Consider the following 13,564-nt stretch of genomic DNA (forward strand, 5'->3'; position numbering starts at 1 on the left):
ATCCTACAACTGTCTAAATACAACATAAGCTCAATAATTCACCATTTACGTTTTTCCACTATCAAAGTCCATTCCATTCAATTTAATTCACAGAAAAAGTTGATAGATATCATTTTGCCACACATTTCATTAATTATTTAAAACCTCATTCGGAAATAATTGAAGAGAAAAGAGAAGCAGCAAAAAAAGAAGAAGAGGCTACTATACATGTTCTACACTGATCTTGCGGTCTTTATGCTTAATGACTTCGGCATTTCCAAGTATGCTAAATTATGCCTCATTTATATATATTTTTTTTATATTTCACGATAGAAAGATAGATAGATAGAAGTGAAATAAATAGTAGCAATTCATTATGTTCTCCTCTTAACGCTATGGGGGCCACATTGAGAATGAATGGCACAGAGAGGCAGAAAAAAAAAAATCAGCAGCACAAAATATAATTCTTCTGAAGAATAAATGAGCTGCGGAGAATTGTCTTGCAATCAAAGCGTAAATATCTGCATGTGTATAATTAAAAATTTGTTTTGCTATATAGCATAAATGTAATTTATCTTATTGCTATATTAAAAATCCTACACACAAACAGATTTCTTCTCCCTTGGTGATCTCTCGCGAATGTTTGATTGTTTGATTTGACTTTACTTGACTTTTGTGTATACAAATCATGCGATTGAGTGGCTAGGATTGGAGACTAAAGAAGGATTGAGCTAAATGGGTCATGTTTTTTGAGGTTATGTTGAAGGATATTAGGGGATTGTGATGTTGCTGAGGTTTGAGGTGGTCAAAGTGATGATTTAGCGGCATTTTAGTGGCTATATCAATAGAAAAGACCAAGGCTTTGGTCCATGAACCAAAACTCAATATACTCGGAAGACACACGACATAGGAAAGGTCCGTGACTGATATAAATCCGGACTTTACTGAATCTAACCATAGACAATAGACACGTCAACCTGGGAGCAGGTTGTTCACCCTGTATATGGCCTATGTAACCAAGTAAACACCTTAATGCCATAGCAATAGCCAAATACTCTGAATTGACATTTATCTGACGGCGAAAACAGCGAATTATCCCTCGATACTCACTTAAGAGCATATCTATGTATCCATTCCACAACACATAGTATCCTATCCTAATCAATCTCTATCAAGGCCGCGATAAAAATTATTTTTTAAATTAATAATTTTTTTTTCTTCTTTTCATCCCAACAGATTACGAATTTAAAACCGGCAACATCATATGTGTTTATAGTTCGTGCAGAAAACTCATATGGCCTTTCCGAGCCTTCCGTTATGTCAAGTGTAATCAAAACATTAGGCACCAATAAGAGTGTTTTACCACCCGATGAATTGGCTGCTGCTCGTTCGGCATTGAGTGTAAAGGTAAGTTCTCATTGTTCTTTATTACATAAATTATAACTGCTGCTGTAGCTCCTACAACTGTTCATGTAAAGTATGAGAAGTCTAGTCGTGGCACAAGCTCATAAGTTTTAATATTACTGGAAAAAATGTAAAAAAACAAATTTTCCTCATCTCGCACAGTTTGAATTCGTTTTAAAAATTCACTACTCGACGACCGTAGACGATGATAATATATGGCGATTGCATTAAAAAGGAAGTATTTCTATTTAAGCTGTACAGCAAATGTTGTACTTACTTATTATTGTTTGTTATTATTAAAAGTAATAAATAAATGTTTATGTTCTCGAAATTGCAAAAATGAGGAAGGAAAAAGGGAATTTTTTCCAATTTTTTATTCTTGCTACAGTGCTAATATATTTTTCACCGCTTACTTCTTATTGCCTTTCAATTCTAATGCACATTTTTCTCGTTTTGCTTTCATTCCGTGAAATACTGCTGGATATTTTTATAATAGTTCAGACTAAAAAAAGAAAGCATGCAACGAAGTGAGAGGATTTTTAAATTGTATGGAATTGAAAATGATTTATCATTCGATTTAAGAAGATGGAAAAGTTTTATATTTTTCGGTGGAAAATGCAGTTTTTAAGTGAGGCTAGACGTTGGTTTGGTGCGCATTTAATGGTTTAATGATTGGGAAAACTTTACGTGTATTTTATGGAGGGCAATGGCATTTATTGAGAATTTTTGTTCTTTTTGCTAGTTGTGAACTTGAAAATTGTTGAAATTGATATATTCAGCTTGTTCAGCTCCAGATTTTGGAGGTTTAATCCTTATATTCGGGTAAACTCAGTTAATCGATTCAAATTTAGGTATAAGATCGGCTAGAATCTGGGAAAGTATCCGATTCAAAGCAAATCCGGTAACAAATCAAAGACATTTCAGCTTGGGTTCAGATTTTTGATCGATTAATCAGTTTGTACTTTCCTGGATACTAGAATTAGCTGAGTTACTTAAGCTTAGATCTCGATTTTTAGTCTAAGAAATTGATCGATCATCTTTTGTTCAGTTTTGACAATTTGTTAATCTAGAAAGGTATAATCGCGAATAGCACAAGTTGGTTAATCGACCTTAAATGTGATTTCAGACATGGTTCCACTAAATCAGAGTCATGTCAGCCTGAGGTCGAGTTTTTGATCAATTAACTGATTTGCGCTATCCGAGAATCATACAGAATCTGGTTTATCTTTCATATCTTCACCTCAGTGTCTGAATAAATTGCAGTTTCATAACAAATAGTTCTAAACTTGATTCTGTTCCTACCAACTGCATACCAGACTACATATATTATTCAATTATCTTCCATAAAGTCACAAAAATCAGTCAAAATCTCCAAATTCAAACCATCCAAAACCACCTACACACACTTATTTTAATTCAATTAAACTCGCAGACTCAAAAGACAAAAGCCAATACCGTGACTGCACCCTCTACTGAAAATAATAACGATAAAAATGAGAAAGAAAAATGTGGAAAAATTTTTCAATGCATCCAGTTGTGAAGATAAAACTGGCGCGATAATTTAAGACATTTTTTCTCATTTACTAACGAATTTAGTAAATTTATTACCGAAATATATTTATAGAATTTATACTTGATTCATATTCATTTCATTTTAAATGAAGCTTTTTCCCTAAAATTTACGTTACATAAATTTTAATGCTGCTGGAAGGGCCAAAAAATGATCACATTTCGTATCTTTTATGATGAATCTATCTGACCCAGTGTTCTAAAATGATTTACAATCCAATTCACCATCAGACACTATGGAATCGATTCAGTTAAGTTAAGTCTACTCCTCCTCATATTCATTGCCTTTTCGTGTCTATTTGATGTTTTTAAGAACTGAAAATGTGTATGTATATAATTGAGATATAAGAGATCAGCCAGTTAATGAATTTATCATCAGAAGAGGCAATTTTTATGGCCGCCGGAATCAAAAAATATATAAAAATAGGAACGATGGAGAAATTTATTTTTGTTGTTGAAAAATATAAGATATATCTCACTTGCACTCATAATTTGAGTTTAAGAAACTGTATCTTAAAAATAAAGAAGATCTGGAAATGAATTATGTGACCTGGGATGGATATGAATGAGGTTTTGGAGTAGGTTGTTGATTTTTGGATGCATTGCTAGGTTATGAGGGGTATTAGTAGGGTTTATTTAAGAATTCAAGAGCTATACTTATTAAGACACTATAACTAGGGTGCTTTTGGGTTCTCGAGACCGGTAACTCGGCATACCCATGCACCTACACTTAGTATATGCCCTAAGACAGTGGTAATCAACCTGTATGGGAATATTACACTTTAAATGCCATGAATTGCATGCCGAGTATGATTTTGGTCGTGGTTTACCACCAAGATGTGCCGTGACACAAAAAAAAAGGTTACTCATCACTACCCTAAGAGTAGGTGCATGGGTAGGTATTGATATAAACCAGAGCTCGAAGTCTACTCGGATTTTGGATGTAGTCGAATCGACTTGACTCAATTTTTCAATACATAACTGAAGTCGAGTTCGTACTCTAGTATAAGCCTTAGGTAGAGTGAGTATATACACCAAGTATATACACATCAGTTCCCCCATTCCACATCCCATCTACATCCCGGTCTATAATATTACAAAGAATATCAAAGTTGAACTTATCTGAGCACGATTTTTCACTATTAAATCATGTCTTGCGTGTGCTTTATGCTTGAGGGAAAATTTTCATCTGATTTTTTGCTTTTTTTTTTATACTTCTCTATTCTCTATGTTGTTGTTATTCTTGGCAGATGGATTTTATGAGTTTTTTCTCATCTCATCATCAACATCTTTACACTACATCATTTACGAGAATATATACGAACTTCTTTTCTTCATATTCTTTAACGTTTAGTGATATATATTTAATAATTAGAGCAATTTAGGCGATACATTTTTCATGTTTTACTCCCTTCCCCTACATTATGTTACACAGTTACATCTCATAACTTATATTTTTCCTCTTTTTTTTTTGGACTATTTCGATGAAATATCACAACAACAAAATTGAACCAGTAAGCAATTCGTCTCGGATGTAAAATATTAAATAAATAATATTTTCTCAAGGCTTATTCACTAGATTAGGTAATTTTCGTGTTGACGGGTGTGCTATTTTATTGTGGGGGGTCGACAATGATACTGACTAGTTTGATGTTATTCAGTTAATTAATGAATTGGGACATGATCTCATTTCTTTTGATAATTTTTCTTCACGGATAAATTGTTGAAGGGAATTTTCAAGATGCAAAGGTGTTAATATATTTAGGATTTTGAAGATGAATTCATAATTTTAATTATTTATTTCTGCTGTGACCATTTTGAATGAATTATTGGGAATTATATTCAGTTTGACCTGATTTTTGAAATTTACACCAAATTCATGAGATGTACCTTATTAAGGGCGATTTAAATTAGCTTTTTTGGGTAAGCAGAAGTGGCGTAATTGTTAGAGTGTCGGACAATCGATCCTAACGGCCCGGGTTCAATTCCTGGGACAGCCTAATTCAATTTGACTGATTTTTCGCTGTTCTAGTCATGTAAACTCGATTTTTGTGATTTGTAGCTTACAAATTGTCGTTAGGTACGTTCCATTGCCATAATCTGGGTCATTCAATGTGCAGAATTGAGAATGAGTTAGGATTTGTCCAAAATTGCAAGCATGCCAACAAAAAACGCATGTCAGCAGCCTGAAAGGATGAATTATTAAGTAAAGTAGAACTCTGTTGGCCTACGCATCTAAAATACACAAAATTCAGACCTGCAGTTCATGGCCGAACCCTTTATATATTGCTAAATAATCAGTCACTTCCTATTTTGATCCCTATGTAAATCCGCAATCTATCAAAAATTCCAATTATCCTTGCTACACTTTAGCAAATCAATCAATGCTACATTTTAATAGAAAATCATCACAATTCATACTAAATCATCCATAAATCATCGATTAGCAACACTTCACATCAAAAATTGATAGCATGCTTGAAAATAATTCTGATAATGAGTTATGATATCGCTCTTATAAAGTTATCAATTGTTCTGATAAATCGATGATATTCCAATCAAATTAGACACGCGATTAGACAATGTGATGAAAATGTTTCATAATAGATATGCTGTCTATTTATAGATCCCTCAATTATTAATCTAAATTTGACCTTTCTAGAACGAATTTTACTGCCTTAAAATCAATTATTTTTAGACATTCAGTAATTATCCACAAGTGTACAATCCTAACTCAAAATTGTTAGTTATGACTCACGAAAAAATAGACATGAAATTATTAAAATTTGTGTGGAAAACTTCTGTTCGTGACAGAATCAAGTAATGAAGATGATGAAAATGTTTCACTTTAATCTCTTATTTCTTGTTTCTAGTCTTGTAGACGAGGGGCAATTAGAGAAAATTATTTTGTTGCAATATCAAATGTCATAAATTATATTTTTATGCCTCGTTCATTTTCTCACTGGAATATCTTTAATCTTTAATGGGGGTATTCAAAAATGATGTCACTGGTTATATTTAGGTGAACTTTAGAAAAGTTTTAAGGTTTGTTCTTCCATTTGTAATGATGTTGTCTCCTAAAAGTGCCCATTTAGCTTCATATGCTCTGTCTTTCACCACCAATTAGTACCCAAGCCACAGAAAATAGGTGAAAGAATTCAAATTAAATCGATACAAAGTCCTAAACAGCCTGAGAACAGGAGAATTTTGAATATAGAGCCATTTGTAGGTTAATCTGTCAGAGCTAGAGCAAGGTGTCTCTAGCTGAATGCTGCTATGTGTACCTCGCTTATATGAGAGCATGGGTTCGATTCCCAACCAAGACCCAATCTATAAATCACAAGATGTTGTCTATTTGACAAGGATTCACACAATACCCATGACAAAACAGTTCTAATGTCCTCTGAGCTACTTGTGGCCTCTAAATACCTTGATGTGAATACTGGACGTCATTAACAAATAAACCCCTTTACTTTTCTATACGTAAGAGACCTAAGTTTAAGAAAGTTAGTTCTGGCCATTTGGGATGTGATGATGACGTTTTGTGGGTGGATTAAGAAATATTTTTTTTTCTGTTCTGTCTTAAAGGCACATTCAGATGAATGGAAAAAAAAATTGTAATCTCCTACATTTCACTAAATGTACAGCACTTCCTTCAATAGAGTGAAAATAAAACTCGCCTCTACAATATTTACCAGTCGTTTATGTTTATGATAGATTATATTATCAAATGCTTTCATTTCTCATCCTTTTAATGAGAACATGGGGTGGGATATATGTGCATGCACATATAAAGACATACTGACTCAAATTGTGAGACGGTTTATTATGTGATATATGAGCATAACAATCAATCTCATTCAATGCCTTAAGCTGCTTTTTTATATATATATGAATTTATGCATTTCAGTACTGCTGGATTTTTTTTATTATTTATATATTCAGCTATATCCAATAATATTATGAGAAAAATATACATAACGTTTGGAGGGAAGATACAGGGTTTTTGGGTACATCAACAGCTGTCATTAAAGGAAGAGTTTTGGTGATTATTTTGGGAATTTGAGGTAGACTGTTAACTGCTTAATCTGTTAAAGATAGAATTGTAGGAACGGATTGAAATTGAACCAAAATTGTTGTGAATTAGACAAATTTTGAAGCTTTGTTGGATTTAGTGCTGATCATAGATTATCAAAACCTTACCTAGTCATGGGTAAGGCATGCTCCCTCCTCCTGTGTACCCCTTTTTAAGCATTTTTGAGCTATGCTCCTGATAAGAGCTTACAGAAGCAATGAACCATTATCATGGAGAGATAAGAGACGTTAACAAGACAGTTAACATATCAAAAAATTATCTAAAAATCAGCACAACAATCTACACAACATCCCTGACTTAGCGAATAAAATATAAATCGAAAAAAACAGTAAAATGAGGATAGCGATAATAAACCTCCATCCACACATACATCCATACATATCTATCGTTTCCCTTTAAAATGACATTATGTAGATGATATTCGATATATCTTCACAAATAGCAACAGACATTTATACATACATGATATCGAATATCATTTATCGAATAATACACTCAGCAAAAGCACTCACTTTACATTTATATTCTATTAAATCTATCGAATCTATAATGTTAAAATGAAAATGCATGCAAAAGTATCATCATCATCAATAATAATAATGGCTGTAGTAGATAAATGTGTACATTCATGTGTGCACATGAAGATGCCGAAAAATAAAAAAAAGTTTTAGTATAAAATAAAGTTAAATTTATGTCGACTGCAAGGTGAATTTTTATCACCCTTTTTTAACTTGAGCATAGAAAAATAATATCTATGAAAGTATTGAACATGCAGGCAATGAATACGTGTATGATATTGAAGCGGATATATATCTTGAGCTACTGACATTAGAATCCATAAAATAGAAGGTTGGCGAGGTCAATTTGCAATTTTAGTCATGTTCGTCATTTTTGCACCTTTGATGACCTTGTTGGAGGAAGTTTTTGTAGTTTTTGGGTTGATAAATTGCTTAATGTGGTTGAATGACTTATTTATGGAAGTTGGGGTTATATTGATAATTTTGAAGATGAGTTCAAGTTTGCAGACTCAATTTTGATCTTGAATACTAAAACTGCCTTCATAAATGATGAACAGCATCATTCAATGATGAGGATCGTTCACTAAGCTGAGAAATACAAGTAAAGATCGATTTCAAGTCAGATGTAGATCTATGCTAATATTACCTGATGCAGCAAAAAGAAATGTTACAGAATAAAACCAAATCCTTCAATTTAAGTATATTTAGGATTCGAACCTATTGAATTTGACAAGTTTTCCTGAATTTCAGGCTTTACTGCATTAAGCTACATTTACTTCAAATAATAATTCCGCAAAATTTCATACATTTTCCTCAAAAATTCCCAAAATACTCAACCAAACCCATTTTCATCCCATTAAAACCAACAACTACATCTGCAACTCAATCTCAGTTCCCTCTCTTTTCAACCATGTAATGGACCAAAAAATATATTTTAAAACAGCACCCGAGAGAACACGTCTATCAATCCACACATCTTCTGTTGTTACACAAAAATCGATTTAGTGTTGAAAATTGAAAACATTTAAATTTAATACAGTTTATGTCTATTGAAATTTCAATCATTTTCTCACTACTCATTTGAAATCAATTTTTAGAGAAATAGAGAGTTCATGTGCTGGCACATCCGAAAAAGAATATACAATTTATTGAATTTTATTTTATCGCATTTTAAGTGAATGAGATTGAATGTAAAAAAATAGAATCTTCCTCATCGTGCTCTTCTGCTTCCGATTTCACGGTCGAATTGTATTGAGACTCGAATAATTTACTTCTAAAAGCTTTAAACCCATCATGTTAGTAGAATCTGAAGTATGTTATGTATAAAATGCAATCCACTTCAAATGCTAAATGCTATAAGAAAAAAAAATACTCTGCTTTGAATTGCTGATGAAGAGCACTTCAAAATGTATTCGATTCTCTTTTTTTGTGCTGTGCAGTAATTTTTTTAGATGCACATATTAAATGAATTGTTCGATCAAATTTCTGGGTTTTAAAGGGAAATTTGAGAAAAATTTAGATTCTTTAAAGAGATCCTTTATTTCTGTTTACCCTTGTGAAGTATAACATTTCATACAAATTTGATCCTTTGCTTACCGACCTGAGGTGATCTAAATCTGGATTTTACAGGGGTCCTTCATTAGTTACGTTACAAAAAAACGAAAATTAACAAAATAATTCTCAAATTCTCCATTGTATTAACCCCCTTCCTGAATATAACTAAAGAATGGCCCCACAACTGCTTATCAAAGTTTTAAAAAACAAACAACCCAGCTTATATATTAGTTTTTGTCATTTACGTCATCAAATATAATATACTGAATTAGATTCAGCCTAATCTTTAGGGTTGACGATTTAAAGATTTTGAAAAGGTTCGATTCCTATAATTTGATAATAAGTCGTTGGTATTATACCATCTATTTCCGGAGTTTTTTTTTTTTTTTTTTAAATATTCCATATTTTTTATATTATTTTGCCGTTTCGATTTGATAATACATCAAGAGGTTCTCTGATGGCACTAAGACGATTGGTTTTAGCTCATTCAGGCACCAAAAAATATGATTTGTTCACAACTGAAGGCTTCGGTAATTCGGGCTACACAAAAAATACAGAAAAGTACGATGAACAGCATACGATGAACTTTTTTAGGTGCAGTTGAAAATTGAAGCCTTGAGCCCCTAAAACGAAGGAAGTAAAGGCCTGTGCTTTTAAAACGCAAAAATCATCATATTCTTACATTTCGTGAGATTTAGATGCACAGATCTGCAGTTTTCGGCTATACCTAAGAGTTCGTCCATGGTTACATTTCTGCATTTTATGCCTTCAAGTCTGCATATCTACAGTTTCGGACATACCCAAGTCATAAAACAGACCAGCCAGACCAACCTATCCAGAAACCCCACCTACCTCAGTCCAAAAATTTCACTTTCAAATCTCAAGTTATCCACACAAAGAAGAACAAGCAGTAAATCTCCTATGAATCATTCATCAATTTCAAGCTGTATAAATACTCTCTTCTTTCCTGAATTATACAATATCCCAATAATAACATTACGTATGAATAAGTACAGCTATTGCTGAGCAAAACACTGAAAAAAGAGAGAAAAAAAAATTTAAATTGAAAACATCAGAATTTGGATTACAAAATCGGTGAAAAAGTCCAAAACTTAAGTGTTTAATATAAAGAACAGCAACAAAAAAAAAAACGAGAGAATATGAATTTTAAAAATGTTGTTTATGCTTTGAATTGAATTGAATTGAATTCTTATGAATACTGTTTGTATAGACTGTATTGTGTTCTCTCTCTCATTTCATTCTTGTTGCGGTTTTTGTGGTCAAAATATTCTGTCGACGGAAGGCAGCAGCGAAATGTTTTTTTAGCATAAACATAACATTGGAATATATTTTCTGTATTATATGTATTTGTGTGCTGCTCATTTATAGTAAAATTTAATCTTCATTCAAATTATTTTATTTATATTTTCGAGAGATTCCGCATTTTTATGGTTCTTTTGAGGAGAATGAGATGAGTTTTGGGGTTTGATGCTTGAAGAGTTGAATGATGAAATCTGTTTTGAGGATTTAAGCTCGGATTTTTTGATAAGATCTTGTGAAAATGATCTTAATAGGAGTGATTAAGATTTAGTAAATTGTGATCCATGACCTATTTTAGTTGGCGCCAGAATTTTGCTTTATTGATGTCTATTACTTGCTTATCAACAATTTTAGTGCAAATACAATGTTGTCTCAATCATACAGCATCTACATAGATATTTTAATAGGCTGGGGATAAGATTCCATGATGCAAATAGCGGCTTCTATAAGCCTAAGTAGAACATATTGTTTATCAATCCAAAATCCGGAACCAGACCGTCGTGACTCTGTCATCTTGCATAATTCAAACTGAATCTAGCACCAAATCAGAGTTACACCGACCAGGAGCTAATTTTTGAGATGATCGATAAGTTGGTTCGTAGATGAGGTATTACTTCCTCTGTTATGACAAGTAAGAGCTTGCTACAATGCATGTGAAGGTCTAGAGCTAACAAAATTATCTAAACTTGTAGAAGATATCAAAACATGAGCAACAAGCTTTTTCATTGCACTTCAAGACATTTCAATGTTTTGTCGACATCACAGCGATAAATGACGCCCTAGCGACTACAATTTGCTGAAAAATTGTCTAAAATTGTCAGTTTAACACTCTTGATGGCAATTAAGGATTCTTGCATATTTTACTGCACAACCAATTCAAGAATTCTTTGGTATAATTCAATTGGATATCCTATAGCCAACTGAGCTATTGTAGCTATTATAGGGCGTTCTATTACGCATATTTTACAAATAAAAAAATCACTAGTGTCTACAACCACATTTCTGGACGTTTCATCTCTACTTCCACAAAATCCACGCATTTCTCGTCATCATTTCCATCCTCAAACTCCACTCTTGCTTATAGTCACATTTTTATTTTTTTTTTCGCCTTCCTTTGCAATTTCAATTCATGAGCAATGTTTATTCAGCTCTTTTCCATCTGAATTGGCTTCATTTTCATTCATTTGCAAGGTTTCATTTCACATTGTCGTCATTTCCATAGATATTAAGCATGATGATATGAATAATGGAGAAACCACTTGCGACAAAAAAATATAATTCTGCTTAACATAAAGGCATAAATTAATTTTCAATGAGCAATTCATAATGTTTCACTGTCTTTCTCTCTCTCCCGTATATCCAACTGCCAATTTGTTGTGGCTTTATTGCGTCTCCGCATAATTTAATAATGCAATTGAAATAAAAAAAATTATTCCTGCTTATTTTTAAATACAGCATAAATTTTTTATTCATCGTATGCTCTTGAAAATTAAATGGAAAAATTTTCAATTCTTTTCTCTCTGTCTCGCTTTTCCTGTCGACTGTGCACAGATGAACTCTCACACACAAATGTCGATCAGAAACACGCACTTCCATTTCCATTTCAATTTTTGTATTTCACATTACTTTAATTTGAATTTATTTTTTATATTGCTGTAAAACTTGGTGAATGGGATATTTTGGGGATGATGTGGAGGAATTAGGGAATTGAGGAACAATGCTCAAGAGTTGCTAACTCGAATTGCACAATGTAGTCGCTAGGGCACAACGTGTTTGCTAGGACATAGCTATGTTGTCGTGGTAACGACAAGCTGTGAAGTTGTTCTAAGCTGTCCTGACGGCACCGAGACTGCTGATTTCGACACATTTTTACGTCATAAAATGCGGTTTGTTGTATTGTACTGTACCCGAGACAGTACAGAAGCTAAGGTCCCACTGCTTCTCCGCGTTGACGACAAGACATTAGAATACCCTGATGGGGACGTATTGGCTACTTCCAACTTTCCTCTTAATTGATTGTGCTGTTCGGATTCTCTCTATCAATAGCTTCTTCGGTAGATTATACCTTGAGATACATAGTTCTATCTACTAGCACAAATTAGTTAATTGACATCCTACATCAGGCTGGTGTGACTGTGACATGACACCGAACTTGAACTGAATCCAGCGTCAAGTCAGAGTTATGTTGTTTTGAAGCAAGATGTCTGATCCATTAATCGATTTGTTCTATTCGGGTGTATAAAATAGGGGTACTCCTTGAAAAACGACAAAACAATTGTTTCATTGCTTCTCGTTACATATCAACAGAATAGCTCCTTCCTAGCTATAAGCCACATTTTTCCCCTTTCTATCAATAAGCACATTACTTCCACATGATCAACAAATAAGCCTACAAAAACCCTTAACAAAAGGCAGGCAACGCCAAAATGAAAATTATTTCATATATTTTTTGAGACTTATTTTTTTTACCAAATCAACGTCAACATTTGTCGTGAACAGAAAGTAAGAATGTAGGAAGGAAGGAAGGAAAGCAGCAAAGAAAGAAAAAAAAAAATTGAAAAAAATTGAAATTGTGCCATTCAATTCCCTTTCAATCAAATCATTCACTTGTGAAATTTGTGTTTTCTCATTTCATATAATTTTTTTTTTTGTATTTTTTGCGTACAGGTTCTGGAATTGACAGATGCTCTGGCAGTTAATTCAACGGCAGTACGTCTCGAATGGCATTTGTTATTGAGTAATACGGAATACTACATTGAGGTAATTCAGTGGAATAATTTAATTGAATTTTATCCGCAACATACAGGACTAAAAATTTAATTTTTTTAAATTTAGGGTCTTCTCGTTCGATATCGAGAACTTAACAGCGGCTCTCAAAAATACATTACACACATCGTAACCGAACCCGATCTCGAAATGTATGACGTTGGAAGTCTCAGTAAATTCACAAAGTATGAATTTTTCATATCACCATTTTATCGTTCAGTTGAAGGCATGCCGAGTAATTCTAAAATCGTACAAACATTGGAGGATGGTAAGTACAGTTGACATTTCATTTTTCTCTTCCATGTTACGTCTCGTTGAACATGGCTATGCTGTTTTTTTATTTCAAATTCTGGATGAA

The 13,564-nt window shown here is 33.0% G+C and overlaps 1 protein-coding gene across 5 annotated transcripts in view; it reads left to right on the plus strand.

Moving 5' to 3' along the window:
- robo1 (roundabout 1) overlaps positions 1 to 13,564 on the plus strand; it is a 170,445-nt gene that overhangs the window by 142,547 nt on the left and 14,334 nt on the right. For all 5 annotated transcript variants that reach the window (XM_070647020.1, XM_070647015.1, XM_070647018.1 and 2 more), the window contains 3 exons: positions 1,216 to 1,386; positions 13,108 to 13,200; positions 13,276 to 13,474. In XM_070647020.1, coding sequence (XP_070503121.1) covers positions 1,216 to 1,386; positions 13,108 to 13,200; positions 13,276 to 13,474 — 463 coding nt within the window. The remainder of the gene's footprint in view (positions 1 to 1,215; positions 1,387 to 13,107; positions 13,201 to 13,275; positions 13,475 to 13,564) is intronic.

The sequence above is a fragment of the Chironomus tepperi genome, unplaced genomic scaffold (assembly GCF_022539635.2).
Source record: "Chironomus tepperi strain 1889 unplaced genomic scaffold, CSIRO-AGI_Ctep_v1 contig_369, whole genome shotgun sequence".
NCBI classification, from domain to species: Eukaryota; Metazoa; Arthropoda; class Insecta; order Diptera; family Chironomidae; genus Chironomus; species Chironomus tepperi.